Source organism: Aquila chrysaetos, chromosome 17 (genome assembly GCF_900496995.4).
Source record: "Aquila chrysaetos chrysaetos chromosome 17, bAquChr1.4, whole genome shotgun sequence".
In the NCBI taxonomy this organism is placed as follows: domain Eukaryota; kingdom Metazoa; phylum Chordata; class Aves; order Accipitriformes; family Accipitridae; genus Aquila; species Aquila chrysaetos.
In genome coordinates, this window is record NC_044020.1 from 29,585,074 (window position 1) to 29,608,466 (window position 23,393).

Sequence of the window (23,393 nt, forward strand, 5' to 3'; positions counted from 1 at the left end):
ACAACTGTTAAACAAATGTTAACTCTTACCAACGAGTCATGTTCTTCTTGCACCAACTTTTGCTGGCTCCATTTGGAAATGGGCTGATGGAGAGGATAGCTTTGCAAAGCTTTCAAAAGACAGGCTATAACTACTTTCTCACATCCCTCTTTACTTCAGGCTGCAACAATGCAGAACACAATTCATTTGATTTTAATGAAAATGGTTATGGTGAGGCTAATTATGATGAACAGCTGAACATCTATCCCCTCGATAGCATATCACATGCTGCACTCTTCATGAATAACTCTGGCTATATTTACAAAGACCAGGAAGGGTTTGTACTATGTGCTGCTGCTTCTTGCTTCAGAAGCCATACCAAGCACTCCTCCTGGAGCGCTGCTTGGTTCCTGTATGTTGAATAAAGCCTGACATGGACAAGCAAGCTCAAACAGCAACGCTGACATGGAGCAGAAGTCCACACTATGCAGTAGACACAGACATAATTTGTACTTGAATTTGAATAGTTTTATGCTCACCCAAAGAATGCCGAGAGCAAAGACTTACAGCAAAGCCTTGTACCTGATCTATAGCAACACACCAGGAACATCCACCTTAAGGCCCACTCTAATTTCTTACTCATTCCTTAATGCATCTGCTCTCATTCTACTCAACAACTCTACCAGAAGAGTTAGCAGTGAAAGTATCCCTAACACAACTTCTAATGGTGACTTGTGGACAAATCGTCCTGCAAAGTACAACCTGGTATTTGCCAATGATGCAAGCGCTGAAATCATGAATATTTTGAGCTTTCTTTTTCTAATTGCAGATAATGTATGTACAGAGGAAGGATGCTCTTGTGGCTACAACACAGGAAACTGCATTAAGTAACAGATGATCTGGATTCTATTTTATTTCCCATGTGCGAAAACAAACCCTACAGAAAAAAGAAAGAAAAGAAAAATGTACTTAGGGTGTGCCTCAGTTACCCTACATGAAAACAAACATATCATTCCTGTACCTAGCAGGTCATGTCAGGAGGCTTAATAAGTTCATATGCACAAAGAACCTGGGCTCTTAAGAGTAAAGATGCTAAAGAAGTATTAAAAAATTATTAACTCATTCCGAAAATTCATTATTTAACCTGGCCCCCAAACTTAGGAGACATGTGGCCCCTTCTCCTTCATTTCACTTCTCTGAGCTGCTCATTCAATCAGATTGGACAACAAGTTAACTACTACAATCGACTGCAGAAGAGGCATTGATCTGTATACTGTGGATTTGGAAGGGTATGTGGCAAGATAAGTAACTGAGATGTCTTTCACTGTTCCAAGGACAGGGTTAAAGTCTCATTCTGATTTCAGAAATTGGAGGAAAATATATGGGAAAAGGCAATAGAAAGGACAATTAAATATTAATATACTGCAAGTGGCCAAGTTTGGTGATAACATTTCCAAGTTGAGCTACACTCAGCCTTGACTAAATGTTGCTATTGTGAATCCAGATGAAAGCATTCATTTGAATGACTCCCCAGTCAATGTTTACACATTCAGTTGCTCATATGCAAATAACATTAATCAGCTGTCTTTTAAAGTACTGATAAATAGACAACATTTGGAAAGTTTTACCAGTTTCCTGGTAAATCCGCACATAATATCAGGAATGTAGTTTGTCACATTGATATAACACAGGCTAAGACAGAATACTTCTCAATTTCACAAATCACTAGGAAGCAGCTGCTCTGCTATACTCTCTTCACTTCTGAAAATATAAAGAGCACTACAAAAATAAAGAGAAAGGAGTCTAACAATGTGGTATTAGTACAGAATCAAAAACATCTATATGATTCCTCAGACAATTAATTATTGCTTCAATTAAGTCTTAAAATACATTTCAACTTGCACTCATTTACAAAAAGAAAACCAAGAAAAATCCCTTATTTTAGAAGTACTCCTGGCAGTCAGAAAAGGTCTGTGCAAAATCTAGCACTTTTTATTGCACAGATCATGCCCCAATTCATACTGAGCCCTACCTCCCTAGCCTAGATGCATAATAAAAATTTCATTGCTCTCCCCAGATCTAAGATGATAATGAACAGGGATGGAAGCAAGATCTGGAGGTTAGTCTATGTTGGTTTGGTTTTTTTTTTTTTTTGCATCCTCTTGATTAAAATCTTGCAAAATAAATCAGTAATAAAATAAATTATGGAAACTTCAGCAAACCCTGAAAGCACAGGGAAACTGCTTTGCTGGCAGCCTCCGGAAGGGAAGGTGTGCCCTCCTCAGTCCCAGCATGCCCAAAGCTGCAAAGGTCTCTTGGTGTTGTTACCAAGCCTCAAGCTGCTTTCCTCTCCTTTGGGTTATTCCTCATGTTAATAATGCCAGAAAGCATTCTCCAATGAAGTGGAGCTGCAAGCTTTATTCTGCTTCCCTATGTGACATACCTTCTTCAAAGCTTTCAAGCAAATTATGTTTTGCCCTTTTAAAGTATTTTCCACCCAGATCTTGAGGTACTTTGCAAAACTGAAACATAAAACACATCATCTTGGTAAACTGAGTCAGCAATTGCATCACCATTGACTACAAAGGAAGGCAAATGAACCCAGGCTCAATCCTGGGACGACTTTGAAGGTGTATGAACAAGGGAAGAACTTGACCAGAGAATCCTGCCTTTTAACAAGTATCTACAGCAGCCTGGGGAACAGACCCCTTCCAACTCCACCCATTTAATAATAGAAATAGATCCAAGATAACGTAGGCTTACATAGCACTCTCCACATATAGTTCTCAAACTATGAGGACAATTTCAAAGTGTAATTTTCAGAAGCTGCCAGAAACCTGAAGAAAGAGCTGAGACATGGAATTGCCGCGTTAGTCCTGACTCTTACCTTGAGTTTAGTATTACAGTCAGATAGGTCAGCACTGGGGAAAGGCAAGTTGTTCCTCTGGCAAGCCTTCATACAGATACACGTTTGAAAAATAAAATGTGTGCACTTAAGGAACATAAAAATGTTTTATGGAATTCTATTTTTAACACTAAATGGCACAATGAACTATGGGAAAAACTAGAATTACAGCAGGAAATAGAAAAAAGCTCAGTTGACCTGAGCCCGCTGTTTTTCAGAGGTGCAACTGCAGAGGAGCTCTGCCTACTTACACTGCTGTTCACACGGGGCCCTGGGGCTTTTGCAGCTGCTATTGAGGAAGCACATTCTTCACGCTCTTCTGGAGAAAAACAAAGGGATTCTGACTACGCTGTCGGCAAAACAAAAGGAGTCTGTGAATTCACAAGTTTTTGCATGCACCTGCAGGGATATTTTACTAAGGTGAAGCCAGCAGATTTTACTATTGTTGAAATTTCAACTGCCATCGAAAACTACTCAGAAGTCACACAGCAGTATCAGAGAGTGTATACTTGCATTCGAGGCTCCACAACTGGAAGTCCACTGGGGCCTTGCTTGTACCCATCTTTTTCTCCTGAAAAACTGTTAACCTCTGTTCTACCAGCTGTAGTGGCAGAGTCCTAAATTAGTCTCCCTTGCAGAAGGTAGAAGCAAACATCTCCTCCTAGTGCTTTTTCATCTCCACTGACTACAGAGGACGGTTAAGACGACTAACTCACTTGGATGTGCAACTTTTAAGCACCCAAGGGGAGGCAGATGAATCCTGCCTGGCAGCTGACACAATGCCAACTCTCATTGTGATGAGGGTAGCTGGAATCTTTGGATTTAGCTGTTTGCTTCTCCTGATCATCTCAAAAGCCTGTAACTGTTGGCCATGTCTATAACAGGTTTCTCAAACACTTTTAGAAACCCAGCATCATCAGATAGTAGTCCTACAGCAAATGGATGTGACTTACAGTTAAAATGTGTTCCAAGGGCCAAATGAAGCAAACAAAAAATCCCTCCCCCATCCCCGTCTGCACCATAGAGTATTGGACCCTCGCAGCAGAGGAGGACTGGGCAACTGTCTGTAATGTGGATAGATGCAGCTCCCACCAAACTTAAGACAATTTGAATCCAACTGTGGTTTGAGCATCTTGTCATTTTTACCTCCTTGAACTCTGGGCACCTGATAGACAGTAAAAATATTCTCCACATAAAGACAAAAGATGAAGATCTGAAGCTCTCTATATAGCATTTGCTAAAAACACCTCTTTGGAGACATCCTTTGCCAAATAACTGCCAAAACTTCAAAGGCTGAATTATAATGTTGAAGTATTTGTAATGCAAGTTTGTTATGTTTCTTGTGAAGCATGGCTGGCAGTCAGAGATGGGACCTTTCAGCTAAAAGACCTGGTCCAGGCAATAACTGGAAATAGCTCTTTGGTGGCTTACGTGAAATGAGTCAATGGATCTCAGTCCAGCTCTCAATAAATTAGGAACCACATCACAAAAGCATCTGTAAGAGTCACTTCCTTTGTTGATACCATTCTAAAGGCCAAGGACTGAATAAGGTGGGGAAAATGAATTATCAACCCTCAAAATAGCACATTCCTTCAAAACACAAATTGCTTTTACCTAGCATCTTTGGTGAAAGTATGCCAAGTGTGTTTTTACAAAATATGAACTACTCTAAGTATTTATTTAGGTAATATATGTAACCCCACATTTTCTCAGTAGGAAAAAACAAGACCTGCTGACTTTCAACATGCCAGAGCCATGGAAAAGGGGAACAGCCAACAGGAATATTCCCATCCCACACACTAACTGCATTTCTGCTTTCCAGAGCCAACAAAAGTTTAAGAGCTCCCACATATTCTTCTTTAAGAAAATTTAGCATACAGACATAGGCTCACTTGAATAAACCACTCAATTTCAAGGACTTACATCATCAGGAATATTTACGTTGTCTCTTGGCAGTAAAGGGGCATGAAGCAAGTAATACAAACTTAGAAAACTAAGAAAAAGCAACAATATTTTATACTCTGCTTTAAGAAGAGAGAGTAATTTTAAGAGGACACAGATAATATGGGATCAAAATCTTTGATCATGAACATCAATCTTCACTTCTTGTAATAAATCCCCACACGCACTGAAAGCATCATATAGATCCCAGCAAATTAACTTTGCTAGAAAGCAAAGCCATACATGTCACAAATACAATTCAGAGCAACAGTTTTGAAAAATCAGCTGATTATATTAATTAATTTGAACTTTGTTGCATTCAGATGGCACAAGGTAACAATATAAACACACAATATTAGAGGATTGGTGCTGCTCAGTAAATTTAGAGATGCTGAGTTGAGAGAAAAGAATGTGTTTCATTCAAAGATGATGAAAGCCTTCTGAATTTTGGTGCTTTATAAACAGCTGCTAAACTGACTGAACGATGCCTGTGAAGTACACAGGGTCAAATGTGGTCAGTACCTCAAAGAGCACCAGATCTTTCAATATTGAAAAAGCACTTATAAAAAGAACTTGGTACATTCATATATTCTCTCTCTGCCTATCACTTCAAAAAATGTCCTAGGTATCCACAACAGAGGCTGGATTATTCTTTGTCAGTCCCCTCTCCCTCAAAGTTGACGAGAATATACCACCAAATTCAATACGGGTAGTAGATTTAGCTTTGTATCAACAAAAGAGACTTCTTGCTTAGAAGCAGCATTGACTGAGGTACCAAAGGAAGCCATGAATTACAATTAAATTCTTAAGTGTTTATTTTGTTCATAAATTAGTCATTGGCAAATATTAATTTAGATCCCATTAATCTGGAAAGCCATTAGAATGCATTCAGTGCAGCTTCCCTGTAAAAAATAGGGTTAGCCAAATTTTATTTCTGTTAAAAATCCTACACTCTTGGTCAGGCACAAACCACATTCCTGATCTACCCAAGGAAGAGAAAACAGGAGGAAAAAGCATAAGCAGGTGCAGTGCTTCTTATGCCACAAGCAAAATAGCCCCTATTTCCCTCCCTAGATGTACATATATGATGTGACCCTACTTCTGTAAGTGACTTCATTTTGTAAATCAGATGCTTTGTTGACAAGATGATCACCACCCTTGAATAGAAGGAAGCTGCACCCAAAGCACCGATTCAGATGTTCCAGACAGAAGTCTGGCCTTCCATCCAAGACAAATATGGAGCTTAATCCGCACTGCTCTTACCATGGTTTATTAGTTTGCAATATCTGGAGAGGATTCATTTTATGATTCAAAGAGAAGGGGGCTGGGTGGACCTTACTTAACCAACATCTTTGTGGTAAAATCCAGCCTTGCCTTGGCACCCAAGAGAGGGAGAGAAAGCACTTAGATGCCACAATGACAGAAGAAAATCTCATCATGCAACTGCATTCTTCAACTGCACACAGGCAGATGCAGATTCACTATCACTCTCTAATGTCCTAAGTAAGAATACAGAAGCTTTTAGCCTCTTAGTCCATATGGCAGCATTCTTTAAAGATGATATGACTGCTTCAGAGCACTCAGGCAAAAGAACCAAGAAAACACATTATGCTGTGTCTCTCTGAGAAAATTACAGTCAAATAGAAATAAGAAAGATACTGTCAAGACTAGTTTCAAAAGTGAGCTTCTACATGGAAAAAAATACAAAGAACACAAACAGGTTTCAGGTTTGGGTTTTCTTTGGTTTGGGTTTTTTTGTTTGTTTGTTTTTGTTTTGTTTTTTTTTAGAAAGAGAAATAGGATCAGAATTCTTGCAGCCTTTGCTCCTGAAACAACACAGGCTCATCCCATGCCTGGGGGTCAAAATCTGAAACTGAGATTGGAGTGTAAACAAAACCAAAACTGCTTGCTAAATATTATTGCTTCTTTAATAAAATGGGCAGAGGGAAAATTAGCTAAAATTACTTATCTTTATTAGAGTATAACAATTTCCCCCCAATTACCTCACAATTACTTCCTTTTTCATTTTTGACTTTCCACTACTCTTCCAGTCCTTTCAAATGCAGTGATCTAAAGTACACATGAAAAAATGGATGCGTAACTACGAATGTTTTTTCTAAATGTTGGTTTTGATTGTAAAGATTATTTTACAAAGCAGAATGTTATTTTGCTTATTTAATGGGCAAGCATATATCTTTGTTGTACCCTCACCATGGCCAGAGTTTTGCATCTTGCTGACGAGCAAAGCTGAAGGCAGCAGCATTTTTGGCAGGCTCCAAGGAACCTCTTTGCTAGTTTCCAGCAAAGGTGTTCAGCAAAGTTATTCTGTCAGCAGCCAGGCTGCAGCACAAGATGTGAGCAGCAGCTGAAATCAGTGGTGTAGGTCAGGGTATTCAGACATGTGAAATTCTCTCATCTCTGGCTTGGGCAATACAATGTTCATCTATTTTTCCTGAACGCTGAGAGGGATTTGCTGTTCTTTTTTCATTTGCCACTACACAATTGGCTTACATGTCTGTGAGCAAAAGCAAAGAGTTAACATGAATCAGGTGCCCTCTGGGATTAGATGGGGCTTAAAGGTATCCAAGTACAAGCCTAAGACTTTGGAGTTATCAATGAACCATAGCTGTTAGAGACAATGCTTTCAACATGAACTTAGAGCAAGTGGCACCCTGATAGCAGGGAACATGGCAGGTTGTACTCTGATGCCTCCTGAAAAAACAAGTGGAAAGTTCCTTTAGGTCACCCTACAGTAACATCAGCATCACTGATATTGATTGAAGGAGTTGGGATTAGAGCTGCAATACATTAAGTCAACTTGAATATCCACATACTGGTTAGGATTGATTGTATCAGTACAGCATTCATTTCTCACTCCTCATTGTGACAAAGCCCAGAGCAGTAACTCTTGCGAGACAAGAGGACACATCACTATTCCTGTCACAAGAAACTTTGATACAAGTTCACCTGCATCTAAATTACATCCCAGGTGTAACCAGCCCTCTGGAAATGCCAAGATGTACATACTCAAACTGATTAGCTAGTAAATATATTATAATCCTCACCCGGACAGCTCCATCCTTCCATATATTACTACCATGCCAGCACAGCTGAAATCAAAGTTTTCACCCCACATGTTTGTTCTCCTCTAACACTACCTTGGCTACATGGCCTCAAATCTTTGGAGACAACTTTGCATTTCCTTGTGCACCTGGGGCTCGCAGTGACTTCAGTGTGTTCCTTCCTGTAGAAGGAATGGATGAATGTTGCCTGTAAACACTGCTAATTACTGAGAACTAGAGCTGGTCAAGAAGCGGTGCATGCTGCGACATAAGAAAGAAGCTAAAAAATTTTCCAATTTCTTTGAAGGTTTGCCAGTAAAGCTTGAAAAATCTAAAGCATTCCACTTTGTTCTTTTCCCTTTACCACTGGCTCATGAAAAAAAGACAGGGAGAGATAAGAAAGGAGAGGAAAAAGATTTAACAGGGGGAGGAAGGAGTCCCCTTTTCTACTCCCTTCATCTTCCAAACCAAAATAACTGGTTTTGTTTTTCCAGATCTTTATCTCCCTTCATCTAAAAGCTGTCCTCAAAATCATGTAATAAATTACCCGCAATTCATTTTCTTACCTGAAACTATTTCTGAAGATGATTGTTCCTAATACCACAGCTCCTCATAACTTAGTGATTTCCAACCTGGGGTCCACAGACACTGTTGGCAGCGTGCAGCTGGTCAATGGGACAGGAGTGTTTTTTAATCAAAGGTGCACGATGGTCTGGGAGTATGTTGTGGCTTGACAGTAGTCTATGGTTCACTGGACTGCAGAACCACTGGACTGCAGAGCCACAGCCTCAACTTCTGTTGCTGTCTAACCACTCCGTGGCTTATATAACTCAACTTCAGAGACAGCTGTAACACTCGGGATTCAGCTGAAGAATATCAGGGGGAGTTTTATTTTACTTCAGTTCCACATGTATCTCTTTAAGCAGATACTAAAAGTCAATTACATTCATGTTTTATACTACACACACTTTTTTTTTTCTCCCTCTATGAGGATCTTCCTGATGTAAAGTCTGTATTCTGCACTTTGGGCTTTTCAAATATTTCAAAACAGTCTCTGCTCTTAGATTCTTATTCATCTTACTGTCATTTTGCCTGACTTTGAGTTCACTCAATTTCTAGTTGGAACAGTTCAAAGCATAAGCAATTTACAGGAGATTATTCCAGGTGTTCTTAACATAATTGTTTATTTACAAAGGAGGAAAAAAAAACCCCAAACCACAGAGAATTTTCTAATTGCTACTTATGCAATTGAACAGTGAAGTCACCATATCCAAAGTACAAGTGGGCTAAGACGCTCACATAATACCTATTTTATATGAACTTTCCTTCTCTGTTAGATGAAACTCCTTGAGAAGATAAACAGGACAGAGTAGGGAAAGTCTCCATGCAATAATTAACCATAAGAGAACCCATCTAATACACTTCAATATAAAACAGTCATCAATACACTTTGCTCTCAAGAGATTTGAGAGCTGAATTCATGGAGAACTCCTCTTTTAATAAACCTTGCTTCTCTGCCCTTAGTCATTACTTCATAAGATGCTACCTATGCCTCCTAAGACTGGGGAAGGACTAAACAATAAGACTTTACTAGAAATTGTATTTACAATATAATCAGGGTTGTTTTGTTTGCCCCCCCCCCCTTGAATATTTCCTTTCCTACAGCATTTGCAGAAACCAAGATACATGCTGTAATAAATTTCATGAAGGAAATAAATTAAACTGTAAGCAGGCAGCTTAATTTAGTAAGAGAAATTTTCTTTAGGCACAACAAAACTTTTGATTTACAAAAGTGAAATACGGCAAGTCAGTCATGAAGAATATCAACTCACCTGCTCAACCAGAGTTATTTAGCACTTTAGTGGACTAACCAAACACAAACAAAACCAACAAAAGCCAGTGACAAAGATGCAGGTTAATGACACCAGAAGTGATAAAATTCCTTTCTTTCACCTTATCTTAACAGTCAGAATTCCCTGTGATGCACTTAACTGCTTTCTGAGACACACCACTATTATGATCTGCACCTAAGACGACCTTACTTGTTAAGTAAGTCTCCCCAAGTGTATTTGCTACACAAATATCTGTTAACCAGAAGCCATTACTCCACTAAATAGCAATGTGCTTTAACAGTTGGCTGTTGCATGCTTGTAACAGCCATGTCTTTCATTGCTGTATGATTGCCTCGTGTCCCACAGAGAAGCTATATGCAGAACACAAAATTCCCTTATAGTCCAGATGTTAGAGCTTGTTAAATTATACTTTTTAATTATTGTTAAACAGACTTCATTCTCCATATTCAGTTTCTACAGTTTGTAAAAACAGGTATTCCCATTAAAACCTTACCTTGTGATTGAATTTGTTCTCTTTTCCTGCTCTGCCAAACACTAAATACCACAATACAGAAGAATCCAGTTATCTTTAACTTCAAGAAACAACTGCTGTTAAACAATGCAGTACAACACTTTTGTTTGTGGTGCTACTAACATAAGCTTTCCTCCTCATACAGGACTCAGCATGCTAAAAATTAGTGACATTTTAAGAGGAACAATTCTTTCATCATCAGGCTGATATTTGGCTGGCATTCTGGTTACCTCCCTTGTAAGGCACCAGTGAGAGGGAAGTGCTGGGAACACATTATGCAACTATTCATTGCAAAAAAATAATTAAAACAAATCTTAAGAAATGTCTGTGACAAACACTTTTCCAATATACAAAACAAGACAAAAGGATCCTGATGTCATTGGATAAAGGTCTGCTATTTCTACCTGGCTAATTTGGAAAAGGGGAATTTTTTCCTGAAATGTTTGTCTCCATTTCTATGGGAAGAAGTGGAACAGCCTGCAAGCTGCTCCTGCCTTCTCCACATTTTGGTTCAGATCTAGCTAATCAGCCAAAGAAGTAGTTCTGCACTGGGAAATAAAGGGGAGACACCAGGCCACACCTGTGTCCTGTCCTCTGTGCTCAGTTGTGACACATGGAAATCTAAGATGGCTAATCGTAAGTTCACCTTCAAACAATGGTAAGGGGGTTCTGTACCTAGGTAATCCGCATATGGACTGGCCTTTACAAAACAGCTCTCCTGCAGACAATGAAATACCATTTGGAATTTAACTATCAGTTCAGCTATAAGTAGGTTCTTTCTTTACTAGTGCACTCATAACAACACTGATGCTTTCTACCAAATGAAGCTATAGCTGTTCTGGTATTACATGGCAGTTGAGTTGGGCCTCTCTCAATATTAGATTCAGCTCTACTCATTCTGGAAAAAAAGTAGAAGAAAATAGTGACCTGTGGGAAAGGCCCACTTTATCAAGTGATCCCCCACAAGTGACTGAGCACAGATTGGTAGTAGTGCTGGCAAATTCAAGGTTTGCATATGTGGCAGAAGCAAATCTACCTTGGAAATGAACAGTCCCTGGAAAACCCTTTTCCCACAGAGCAGACTCCAAACTGGCAGTAGTCTGGCAGGAAGAAGACATATCTGTCCTCTGTGGGGGTTCTCAGTGATGCTGACAGAAGTTCACGGTAGAACACAAGTGTGCTAGGTAAGTTGTCTCACTCTCTGTTGCACCAGGGACAGGGAGATGGAGCCTAACCTTGCACAACCAGGAGAACCCCCTAAGCACACACAACTCCCCACTTGCAGCAAGCTGCTCCTGTCAAGCGACTTTCTTTTGTTGTTTGCATCCTTCTTAGCAGTAGCTTCAGGGTAGTCACGTGTCTTACTGAAGTTACGACTTTTGTTCCCCTCCCCCCGCAGTTTAAACACCTGTGTATGGAAGCTGACTGTATTTGTAACTCCTATGGCTAGGGATTACGTAATATCTTCATTTTAATTGCACCCAACTTAAGCACAACTGTATTTCTCATAAGCATTATTCTACTATAGTGGCTCATAAAAAGGGCCCTAAACCAAGTACTTCTTTCTTGTAAGGTATCCACTTGACTAAAGTTTTCTAATTTTTTGTCTGGGGGGTGGTTTGCTTGGCTTTGTTTTACTACAAGGAGATTTAATCGCTAAAATTTCTTGGCACATTTTATAAATGCACTGGCAGTGCCTTCCTTAATGTGACATTACACATGGTACTCTCAGAGAATTGTAAACTGCTATCTTTATTACACATAGTAGAAAAAGGTCTCACAACCTTTTATCTGTTCAAAGGTAACAAAAAGGTTTTTTGTTTCCACTTCTGTGGAAGGAAATTCAACGAATTCCAACATGCCAAGATCTTTGCTAAGTCTGCAGCTCCTCTACAGCACGTCAGCAATCACAGGCTCAAACTCTGGAACATAAGAGACATAGCTAATATAAGTTGCAATACAATAAACACTCTTCCTCTAAACACAGTTCCTCTCCCCATATAGATCCGAGTTATCCCCTTAATTCCTCCCTCCCATTCATTCTCCCGCCTATGATAAACTCAATCTGTTCGCACAACCTATTCACACCAAACTATTACTTAATACTGTCTGTTACCTTTTTACTAAAAGGTGAATAGTTGTCTCTCTTTTTACTGCTTCAGGAGATTCTTACCCTTGTGAAATCCCATAAACCCAGACTACCATTTTAATCAACCATTGTTCTCTTTTACTAGTAAAAAGTATAGAAGTCAACTGTTCCTTTGACAATCAAAATATCATATAAATAGCCTTCCGAAGCAAGTTTATTACATTAAAATTCTAGGTATCTGCTTTCTTCATACTCTATTCAGTTGCAACTCTTATAAAACCATATGTCAGCTAACAAAGTGCAAGTTTGTAGGTATAAATATTAAAGACATACATCACAAACTAAGTTTCAAATCTACAGTTCAAACCAGAATGCAAAATCCAATGCCAAAATTACCGAGAAATTAGAAAAACAGGTATTTGAAGCATAAAGATTAATATTATTTCCCGATCTGCTGTTTTCCTTTACTTTTTTAATCTCTACAAAGTATTGAGATATTAATGCAAGCCTCACAAAATTACCTGATTTCACAAGTAAAAGACAGTAAGTATTACCTATGACAACTGCCCATTTGAATGCTTCCCATGCTGATCAAATTATTTATGACACGGAAAATAAGTTTTTTTCCGATAAATTCATTCACACACACACACCAGTCCCTGTTTTGTTTTTATTGTTGTCAAAGAAAAACGTTCTATTGCTTCCTCATGCAGATGCAGGAGCAGTGGGACTGCCAAAAGTTATTTTGTAGTTTTAGACTACAGAGCTGCAAGACTTTTCATACTAATAAAATGATTGAATCTATGCTTCTGCATTTGGCAACAACTAACTTCTGATCCTTCAAGAAAAGATCCCCCACCTTAAATACAGTTCACCATATAAATTCACACCATGCACTAATTAACTCTTCCCTGAGTTCATACCCCATAACATTAGAATGGGTTACCCTCACTGTTACTTCTTTTTGCACAACAGGAGATTTTATTTAGTCACCAGACTTTGAAAAATCCTGCATCAACCCATCCTGAAGAATTAAGACTTCAGTCAATTATTTATCAAACCCACATTTTCATGCTACAGTAGTGCAATTACTACTGATGGCAGGTCTGCTCTAAGTGCAGCTATATGCTGACATGAGCTGCAAACAAGAGAAGATTAAATGATTTTGTGGACAAGGGTATGCTTGATTTATGTCAACTGTCATTACCTTAAGACACATAAAGCTTCTTTCTGGGGTACTAAAAGCAAACCATTTACCATATAATATCAGCTTAGTAGTCTTTGTGCTGATGAATACTGTATTCAAAGCAGTAATTCTTTTCATTGTAATTTACATGTCTACCCTGCATCTCCTAGAATACAAAGTTTATCAATTGGCTTTACATTTTAGCTAATCCTCAACTTAAACTTGGTGGGAAGAATGTTTTTATTAGAATAAACATGGACTGAGTGAAAACGAAATTTATAGGGAGAAGATAAGCTTTAAAAACCAAGACAAACCCATTGCCTATACAGATACAGTGGACAAAGAGTGCTTCTCAAACTGTGACTAAGCTCCTTGTGGCCACCAAAGGATTCAAGAGAGATCCCAAACTACAGCAGGTAACTTAAATGACTAAAAACTTCTACCCACCATTCAAGCTTCAGGGGCACACAGGCAGATGAGCCAAAAGGAGGCTACACAGAAGTCCTGAGAAACAGTATCTAGGCAACCTCACCCACGCGCGTGAGAAGATATGCATACACTGAACTCTGTTCAGTGTCCCATCCCAAATCATTCCAATCCACGACAGGCCCACAAGGGACTCCACTATGCACAGGATCAGACCCTCAGAGGTCAGCATCAGAAGGCTTGCACAAGCAGGTCCACAATGGATCATTTGACAGAAATCTAAAACTTCTGTTCTCCTGGGACCATTCCCTCATTGCACACCGAGAGCACAGGGGCCCGGTCCAAGTCCACTACAAGTTAATGATAGGGTATGGGTGTGTTGTTTGGTTTGGGTTTTTTAAATACTTTCTGCAAAAAAAGGCAGAAAGAAATAAAGCATGACACCTGTCCACAGTAAATATTTGCTTCTGAATTCTGTTTAGCTAGTGGTCTGTGGATTTCTTTTCCCCTGAAATGTTTGAGAAATAAAATCTTTAATTTTAGGCTTTTTAAGCTCTGTTAAGCAATAATATTTAAATTGAGCATACACTATGCCATGTACAATGTGAAATACAGCTGAGTTCCAGTTTCACAGAACTATGCAAATTTGACTTTTCCTAATCCAAGACAACTTTTAACAAAAGCAGGAAAACATGTCTACATATAGCACAGAAGATAAAACCACATAAATTCTGTTAGATACAGTAACGGACTTCTCATATGCAATGAGTGTGGCCACTGCACACCATCTCTCAGGTTTAGCAGCCTATGGGCTAGTATTTCAGTCAGCTGCTCCGGAGTAAAATTAAGACTGACACTCTTTCACCTCTAAATTCCTAAAGGATAAGGAATGAAAGCAGTTTTTAAGATTTCTGTGTATATTTGGGCATCTTTTATGGAACACGCACAATAATTTAGTGAGATTTATTAGTGTTATATACACTCACAAACAAGATCCCTCTACTTCAAGTGACTTCAATAAAAACTATAATCAAAACACTGAATCAGCATAGGTGACAAAACCCATCATCTGTGGTCTCCAAACAAACTTCACTGTTCTTAAGCAAAGAGCTAGTAAAAGCAAAACAACATGAATATATCCCACCAAATATCCTATAAGAAACTTTTTTTTTTTTTAAGTCAAACTTCAGCATTGCTTTTTATTCAGAGGCTACATCAAGGCTCATTTATTCCTATTCTCAATTTCGCAACAGGAAATCAGGTATGCAACATCAGTGGAGGCAGCCTTTCAGCACTCATGTGAACTCTATTATTCTAACCCAAGACGATTCAAATTAATTAAAACCAAACAAAACCAGGAGACATCTCATAGTTCTTCGCATCTGACTTTTACCTTACTCACTGTAAATAGCCTAAAGATACAGAGCACGAGCCAGACTGTCAAATTACGGGCCCAATCCAAACCTCCTTCGGCTCAGGGAAATGTTACAAAAGGAGGTTTTGGATTCATTCACCTGAGAGTGGGAACTTGTGAGGTTTTGTTTGTTTTTTTAAGCGCATCACAGAGACAGTTTTGCCCCTTTATTTATTTATTTTTCAAGCGGGCAAGACACCCTTAAGCCCGAAAGCCACGTTACCCGCGAGTAACGCGGGTGCACCCCGCACCACCTCACGACAGCCAGCCGCGCCTGAACCCGACCCTCACCGCGCACCGCACGGTATCCACACACGCCCGACTTTGCCTCCCACCCCGCTAAGCGCCGAACCTCCCCACCGAGCTCACCTCTCCCCCGCCGCCACCTCAGGCGGGGCACCCCCGGCTCTCCACAAGCCAGCCCGCCCGCCACGCCAGCCCCTCAGCGCTTCCCTCAGCCCGCCGCGCCCAACCGCCGAGCTGGCCGCCGGCTCAACCGTCGCCCCCCTCACCGCCCCCGGGGATGGAGCGGCTGGTGGCGGCGGCGGCCGTGGTGGGGCACCCCTGCACCTCGCTGGCTGGCGGCACCCACCCCGGGGAGACGGACGAACTCGGGCAACTTGTGCCGCTGGCAGGAGGCGGCAGCCCCTGCTCGCCCGCCGGCGCGGCCGCTGGGGGCAGGGGGAGAAGTCACCTGAGGGGCAGCGCGCCGGGGGCAGGTGGGCAAACTGCCCTGGCGGCTCCCAAGCGGAGAGCCACCCCCGATCCTCCCGCCTCCTCCCCGGCCTGAGCAGCAGCCGGGGCTAAGGCTGTCCTCCCTCAGACTCCGCGGCTATGGCTGCGCCTGCTGCCTCACGGTGGGGGGGGGAGGAGGGGGGGAGGAAGGAGGAGAGGGAAGGCAGAGGGAGACTTCCAGTCTCCGATGACAGGGTCCCTTCTCCCGCCGCTGCACGCCGGGGGAAGGCTGCTCCCCCGCCTCCAGCCGCCGCCAGAGAGAGGGCCGGACCGGGCCGGGCCGAGGGGCGCCCCCGGGGCGAAGGGCTGCGCCGGCTCCCCGCAGCACTCACCTCTCCGCGCCGTCCTCCCGCCGGCTCCCCGCTCGCCGCCTGCAGCCGGCGCCTCTGCGAGCACGGCCCCCTCCTCCGCGCTAATGGCAGGAGGAGGAGGGCCGCGGGAGGGCCTCGGCCGAGGGATGTTTACTCGGCGGCTCTCGCGAGAGCCCGGCGCCGCCGAGCCGGGCCGCGATTGGCTGCTCCCGGCGCGGCCCGCGGGCAGGTGCCGCAGCAGGCGGCAGGCGCCCCTCGTCCGCCGGCCGCGCGGCCCCTTCTCCTCCTTCAAAACAGCCCGGAGTTCCTCGGGAGCGGGCGGCCTCGACCCCGGCTCTTCCCGGAGCGCAGCCGTCGCCCGGGGCCGCCCGCCTGCACCGGCTCCGCACGGGGAGCTGCAGTCGAAGCAGCCAGCTGAAACCTCCGCTCTCGGGAGGCTCTGGCGGTCGAGGTTCGCCGAAGGGTTTGTAGCTGTGAGGAGATCTCACAGTCGGGAGGGCACTGTTAAACTTGCCTTGAGCATACGTAGGTGCCCAGGTGCTCAAGCAGAAGGCAGCGGAATTAACTGGATGTCGGGCGTTTGCAGGCCTTTTGCTTTGGTATCCTTCTGTCCCATCACCGAAGTACAAGGGTAAGGATGTTAACGCAGGCAGAAGATAAGTGAAACCTTGCTTTGGTTTTACTACTACCTGATCATAAAACGAAACAGCAGCGCTTACGGGGAGAGTTGTTATCCCAAGGATGCAGCAACACAGATCTCCTACAAAGCCAGCTACACAGAAGGGAAATCTCTGAGCTCAGATTGGAGGTATGACAAAGGACAACCGTTTTCTGCTTCTGTCACAACATGCAATGTGTGGAAGGTAGCGAAAGTTTGTCCTAGTGTTGTCACTTGACCAGAGGCTAGCTGCTGATGGCAACCCTCTACGCCAAAGCAGATTTCTTGCCCAGAGACCCCTACCATCTCGGGACCTCCAAGTGTATCTACATGTCCCCTTTGCCTGAAGGCAGAGCCAGGAAATTCACCATGGGCCTCCCTAAGCACTGTGGACCTACCTGCTGAGACCAGTTTTCAGAAGCATTAGATTTGGTAGGTTTGAAATAACAGAAGCCTAAAATTAGCATGTTTTAACTTGAATGCAATGCAAGAGTGCTTCCTGGAGCGACTGCCCTTTGTGATACCTGAACTCTGTTTCCACATTTGGAGCCCGCAGTAATGAAGTTGTGCACTCCCATGTACCATGTTGCAGTGTTGAAAGCACAGACACGTAACCTGGGAAAAGAATTAGCAAGAGGGGAAAAGACACTCTACACTATAAGTAAATTCAAAATAAACTGGTTACAGATCTAGAAAAGTGGTATTTAACTAAAGTACTCTTCCCAGAGCAAAAGTCTTTAAAAATCTTTATCAATAACAATGGTAAATGGGAGTGACAGACACACACCCCAGCCCTCCAACAGGAATGGGTACTGATTTTGACTGGGGATTGCTGGTGTTTGAGGGGTTTGATTTCAGTATCTTCCTTCTGTCTGCTCCCCTGCTCTAAAGCTGTCAACGGGAAGTTGAGAGAGGCAAGGTCAGTCTCCGAGACAATGAGGACCAGCTGTGACAATGAAAATTGAATGAATATTCACAATGTGACATTACAGTTCCTGACTTGCTGCTGCTACTCCTCTTGTGGGTCCTGCCAGCACAGCAGATGGTAGATACTGAAAGACTTTGTGCCAGTGGAAAATTACTGAGTTTTGTTGGTCCTGTGTATGTCTGTGTGTGAGGGGGGAAGTGGGGCAAACTTCTATTAAATTAGTTATTTTCATGAGAGGAAAGGAAAACAAATGGTTCCTAAGACTACAAAAATTACTGGCATGTAAAGAACCAGTCTCTTATTTTGGATGAATGATACATGTCTGTTTACATTATAAGTTTTCCTTGTAATTCCATGTAACTCTCCTAAGTCAGAATTGTGAGTTTTCCTAAATAGTGGTGCAATTAAAAAGAGAACAACATTGTAACAATAGCACTGGGTGTTACTTAAGAGACCTGTGGAAAAACTAAGTATTTCATGTTTCTATTTTTATGTGGCTGTAAAAGTATTTATGTTAGTGGAGTTTCCATTGCAAAACAGACATGGTTTATTTTAAATTTTTTTTTTTTTTTTACATAGCTATAGGCATAGAAGGTTATCTTACTTGATCTTGCAACGGCATCCCTACTGTTGCAGTTGAAGTCAATGGGATACCTAATGTGAATACAGTTAAGCATGTCCGTAGTCTTTGAAGATCTGCACACTTGAAGTTACAACAAAATGTTCATCCTGAAATGAACTGTGGCAGAACCAAACCTGCAAATAATTTCTGTGCAGGCAAATGAAGTGCGGAGAGTTGGCAGAAATACATAAGGTTTTAACCAAAACTGCAATGCAACTTAACAGTTATAAACAGCAGTGTTTGCCCAATAACTTCTATTTGTGTATATTTGCAGAGTTAGCCCTTAATTTAGAGGTATAAGAACATATTCACTGTGTAGAAGGGCAACATCTCTTTCAGTTGCCAGGCATAGGACTTAGAAAAACATTTTGAAACAAAATCTTTGTTCTAAATGTGCATACTTCTGCACACTGTGTGATGTTCCAGTCCTGCAAGTTGCAACAAGCAGCAAAAGGTTCTGCGTCCTCTGCTCAGATCGTTCCTACTGCAGCATCAGAATACACCCTGGTGCACAGCAATTAAAGGCAAACACAAAAGCCTAAATACCTCTTGTCAAATTCCACTGAATCTCTGAAGCCTTCAAAAAACTTAGGGGAAGGTCTGTAGCAAACCAAAACAATATTGTCCTCATTATTGTAATTCAAAAGAGGGATATCTTGTCTGTGAACAGACATTTACGTGAGGTTTTGACATACATTCCTTTCTTCTGCAGTCAATTGGTGTAACAAATACAAATTGCTCTATCAGAGTCATGCTGGAGATGTCTCTTGGAAAGATTCTGGGTTTTTTTAACCATGAAAGGTCCTTCTCAGCATCAGAAATAACCTATAAATTAAACCTATGTTTAATTCACAGAAGGCATTACAAGTAGTTTGCAACTAACTCCTTAATCAAGGTAACATTTAGGAATCAATTCTGACTTTCCTTTCTTGGTTTCTTACTATTTTCCTATACAATATAAACCAGTTGTATTTCTTCAAAATAAGCCAAAAAATACCAAAACTTTTAAGACTGGTCAAGGAATAATGCAGAGCTAGGTGAGCATAGTGCAAGCCATACAGAAACATTCACCCAGATTTTCCAGTGTCTTATGACTTTTTTAGTTGCTGTTGATACTATTTTTAATCCAAATTTTACTTGTAACTCCCTGATCTGCCTAAATAACAGAAGTATATGTTTTTGTTGTTTAATATGTAGAAGGCCAGGAAAAAATGCAAATCCTTTAATCTGTTTTATGATGCTTAGCATGCTCTTATAAGTTTGTGATAAGATTTTACACCTGTTGAACGTACCGTAGATCTTTAGTTGCTTGATTCCGGTGGGGCACAGTAGTGAATCAAATACTTAGAAAATGCTGCAGCATAGAAGAAAATGTAATTTCTTAATAGGCAGAATGCAAACTTAGAAAGACGCACATGTACTTCATATGCAATGTTTCACAGTTGAATTAAACAATTAAGAAGATCTTGGGCCCGCAGACTCTTGAAGACTTAGGTAACACTGAAAGTGATTGAGTTTACTTCTGTGAGACTATTCACAGAAGTAACATTACTCACCTTGTTTCCTATGACGGGCTTCATATTTAGGAAACTGTCATCAATATTTAAAAAGATGTAACAACATAGGAACGTCTGTGCTCATTCAGACCTAGGTTCTGTCTAAGTCACATTTCTGTCTTCCCGGTGATCATGGGCAGACAGCTAGGGAAAAGGAAGAATAGAAAAAATTCACGATGGATTCCTTTAAAACCCTCCCACCCTCCACCTATCCTGAGCCTGATGTGATCTGTCTAAATAGTAACTCCAAGGGTTTGCTCTTCCAAGTGCTTGTGTAGTTTCTTAAAATATTGTAAACACCTTGCGTTCCCAGCACACGGGAGTTCCACAGTCTGTTGTGTGAAATTCATCTCCTTTTGCTTGTCCTGAACCTGGTTCCTGAGAGCATCTCGGTGTGGATCATGGTTTTGGTATTAGCATAGACAGGGAACTATTGATCCATGTCTGTCCTGGCAGTGCTACTTTTTTTTTATGTCTCATACCTTCTCAGTTGTCCTTATTCCAGACTGAAGAGTCCTAGCCTGGAAGCCATTCCATACTTTTCATCATCCTTGTTGCCCACCTCCGAACCTTTTCCATTTCTATTGCATTTTTGGAAGTAAAGAGACCAGAATTTCACTATTCAAGGTGTGGATGAACCACGAATTTTTCCAGGGGCATATACTTCTTGCCTCACCTCTTAATTTGAAGGCAGAATACACCATTTGCTATGCCTCTCAAAAATAGTAACAAAGTTAAGCAATGTCAACAAGTAAATAGTATTAGTTAAGTTTTTAAATGAGGTTCCTTTTGAAGGGATTTGCAACAATCCGTCTCTGTTCCATATAGGCAACTACAGACTGTTGCTATCTCCACACCCTTTCTTAGAAAATTCTAGTTTATACTTTACTGAAAGCCCAGATAATTTTCTTTATATTAATAGCATCTCTGTCACTGGGAAACCATTTGTGTTTCCATATGTGTAGTCTAAGGAACAAAGCAACTCATTCAGCTATACAAAATCAAGGAAATTACTATAGTCACCTTACAGACTGTCAACTCATATCCTGAATGTCTTAGCAATTCACAACTATCCTTCCAAAACCAGTATTTTGCCAATTTTCAATACCATTTAAATTACTTCTTTCCTATGTAAGTATTATTATTTTTTAGCATGAACTTCTGGCTTGGCTGTGGCTTTTGCAGGCAATTTGGAACCCACAGCATGGTTCTTCCTGTCACAGAGATACCAAATTCCTCATGCAGGAGTTAAGGATGTGACAAATTTTATTCATTTTGTAAGCAATTAAAATACTTGTAGCTGAGTTCACGTAAACAACGTCATCTCTTAAAATATTGTTCCTGGATTATCTTTGGAGAAAATCTTTGGTGGACTTGCAAGAGACATATTTAGTACATGATCTTTTTCCATAAATAAACACAGAAAGTCTAGAACAAAAAAGTTAGCAAAAACACTACCTAATAATGACTATTTTTAATTATTAAGGAAGCTCAATGTTCTTCAACAGTCAGCACTGTCCTTTCTTTAAAATTCTAGAGAATAATGAAGTTGACAATCTTTCCAGTCAACGTGAGGGATACAAAATAATATATTTAACAAAAATACTCCTATTCTTCAGGCATTTTATTCTTAGTTAATATCTTTGATCTGTTCTTACAGTGTTTCAGGAGTGACCATATGCTTTCTTCCTCTTACCAAAGATTCTCTGCAGATTCTTTACTAGATCCATTGTTCTTTTCACATTTGTCCTAGTTTCAGCTGGGATAGAGTTGACTGTCTTCCTAGTAGCTGGTACGGTGCTATGTTTTGAGTTCAGTATGAGAAGAATGTTGATAACACTGATGTTTTCAGTTGCTGCTAGTAGTGTTTAGACTAATGTCAAGGATTTTTCAGCTTCTCATGCCCAGCCAGCGAGAAAGCTGGAGGGGCACAAGAAGTTGGCACAGGACACAGCCAGGGCACCTGACCCAAACTGGCCAACAGGGTATTCCATACCATATGACGTCCCATCTAGTATAGGAACTGGGAAGTGGGGGCGGGGAATCGCCACTCGGGGGACTAGCTGGGTGCCGGTCGGCGGGTGGTGAGCAATTGCACTGCGCATCATTTGTACATTCCAATCCTTTCATTATTGCTGTTGTCATTTTATTAGTGTTATCATTATCATTATCCGTTTCTTCTTTTCTGTTCTATTAAACTGTTCTTATCTCAACCCGTGGGTTTTGCTTCTTTTTCCCGATTTTCTCCCCCATCCCACTGGGTGGGGGGGGAGTGAGTGAGCGGCTGCGTGGTGCTTAGTTGCTGGCTGGGGTTAAACCACGACAACATTATCCTGACACACGGGAGATCATCTGTATATTGCAAGCTTACCACACAGTCTGTCTTCTTACTTAATACTTGCTTTCTGCTTGTCTTTGCTATATAGCTATCTAGTTCAGTTTTTGTGTCTGAAATAAAGCTCTTAAAATAAATTAAGAAAAAAAGGAACTGGAACAAGATGTAAACTAAATGATGCAACTTGCTGTTACATTCTGTTCTCTGTTTTTCAACCTTAATGCATCTATTTTCAGGCCTGATACTGAAGTCTCTATACTCACAGGAGCTACCCCATTGAACATGGACTTCTGGAACAGCCTGAGGAGAGGCATGCTTGGTTGGAAGGGATGGCTAGCATCACTAGCCATAGATGTAGCTCTCATAGGAGAACCAAGGATGACAAAATAGGCTCAGGAGGCACGGAGACTAATCTGACTGGAATTGGACCTGTCATATTTCTTCTACTATAACTTGAAACACCACACTTCAGGTCACAGGATAGGGTCGTGTGTCTGGTCACACAGAATGGGACTGAAGTTTGCCTATGCAAGGTGACAAGCTTGCTGCCTGAAGGCCACGGACTTCTGGCCTCTCTCCTCTTGATATCTTCATGTATGGATGGTCAGTTGCAGGGGAGTCAAAACCTGCAGTTACTTTCAGAGTCTGCAGCTCAAAGTATGGAGTCAGTATGGAAGATAAGAGGATGGGTTACAAGGAAGTGGGATAAAACATCACTGGGGTTGTGAAGAAGTGTTTGTAAGACCATGAAAGATTTGTCCAAAAGTGGCTGGTATAAGCTTAGAACATAAGCTTGCATTCATGTTCAGGCACTCAGTTGCTAAGATGCATGGTCCAGCTGTAGATACCTCAGAGGAGCTGCACTGAAGGGAGAATTTGATG

The 23,393-nt window shown here is 41.3% G+C and overlaps 1 protein-coding gene across 6 annotated transcripts in view; it reads right to left on the minus strand.

Annotated features, from left to right (window-relative positions):
• Positions 1-16,574, minus strand: part of STK38L (serine/threonine kinase 38 like) — a 51,493-nt gene extending 34,919 nt beyond the window's left edge. Inside the window, exon 1 of one of the 6 annotated variants that reach the window (XM_030040840.2) lies at positions 16,434-16,574. Coding sequence is in view for 1 of the 6 variants with exons in the window: in XM_030040834.2 (XP_029896694.1) it covers positions 3,136-3,190 (55 nt within the window). In the remaining 5 variants the exon portion in view is untranslated. Of the gene's footprint in view, positions 1-29; positions 147-3,135; positions 3,196-8,453; positions 8,598-12,035; positions 12,053-16,060; positions 16,195-16,433 lie in introns of those variants that run through there. The other 5 variants (XM_030040837.2, XM_041129611.1, XM_030040838.2 and 2 more) reach the window with 5 other exon arrangements.
• Positions 16,575-23,393: the final 6,819 nt, after the last annotated feature.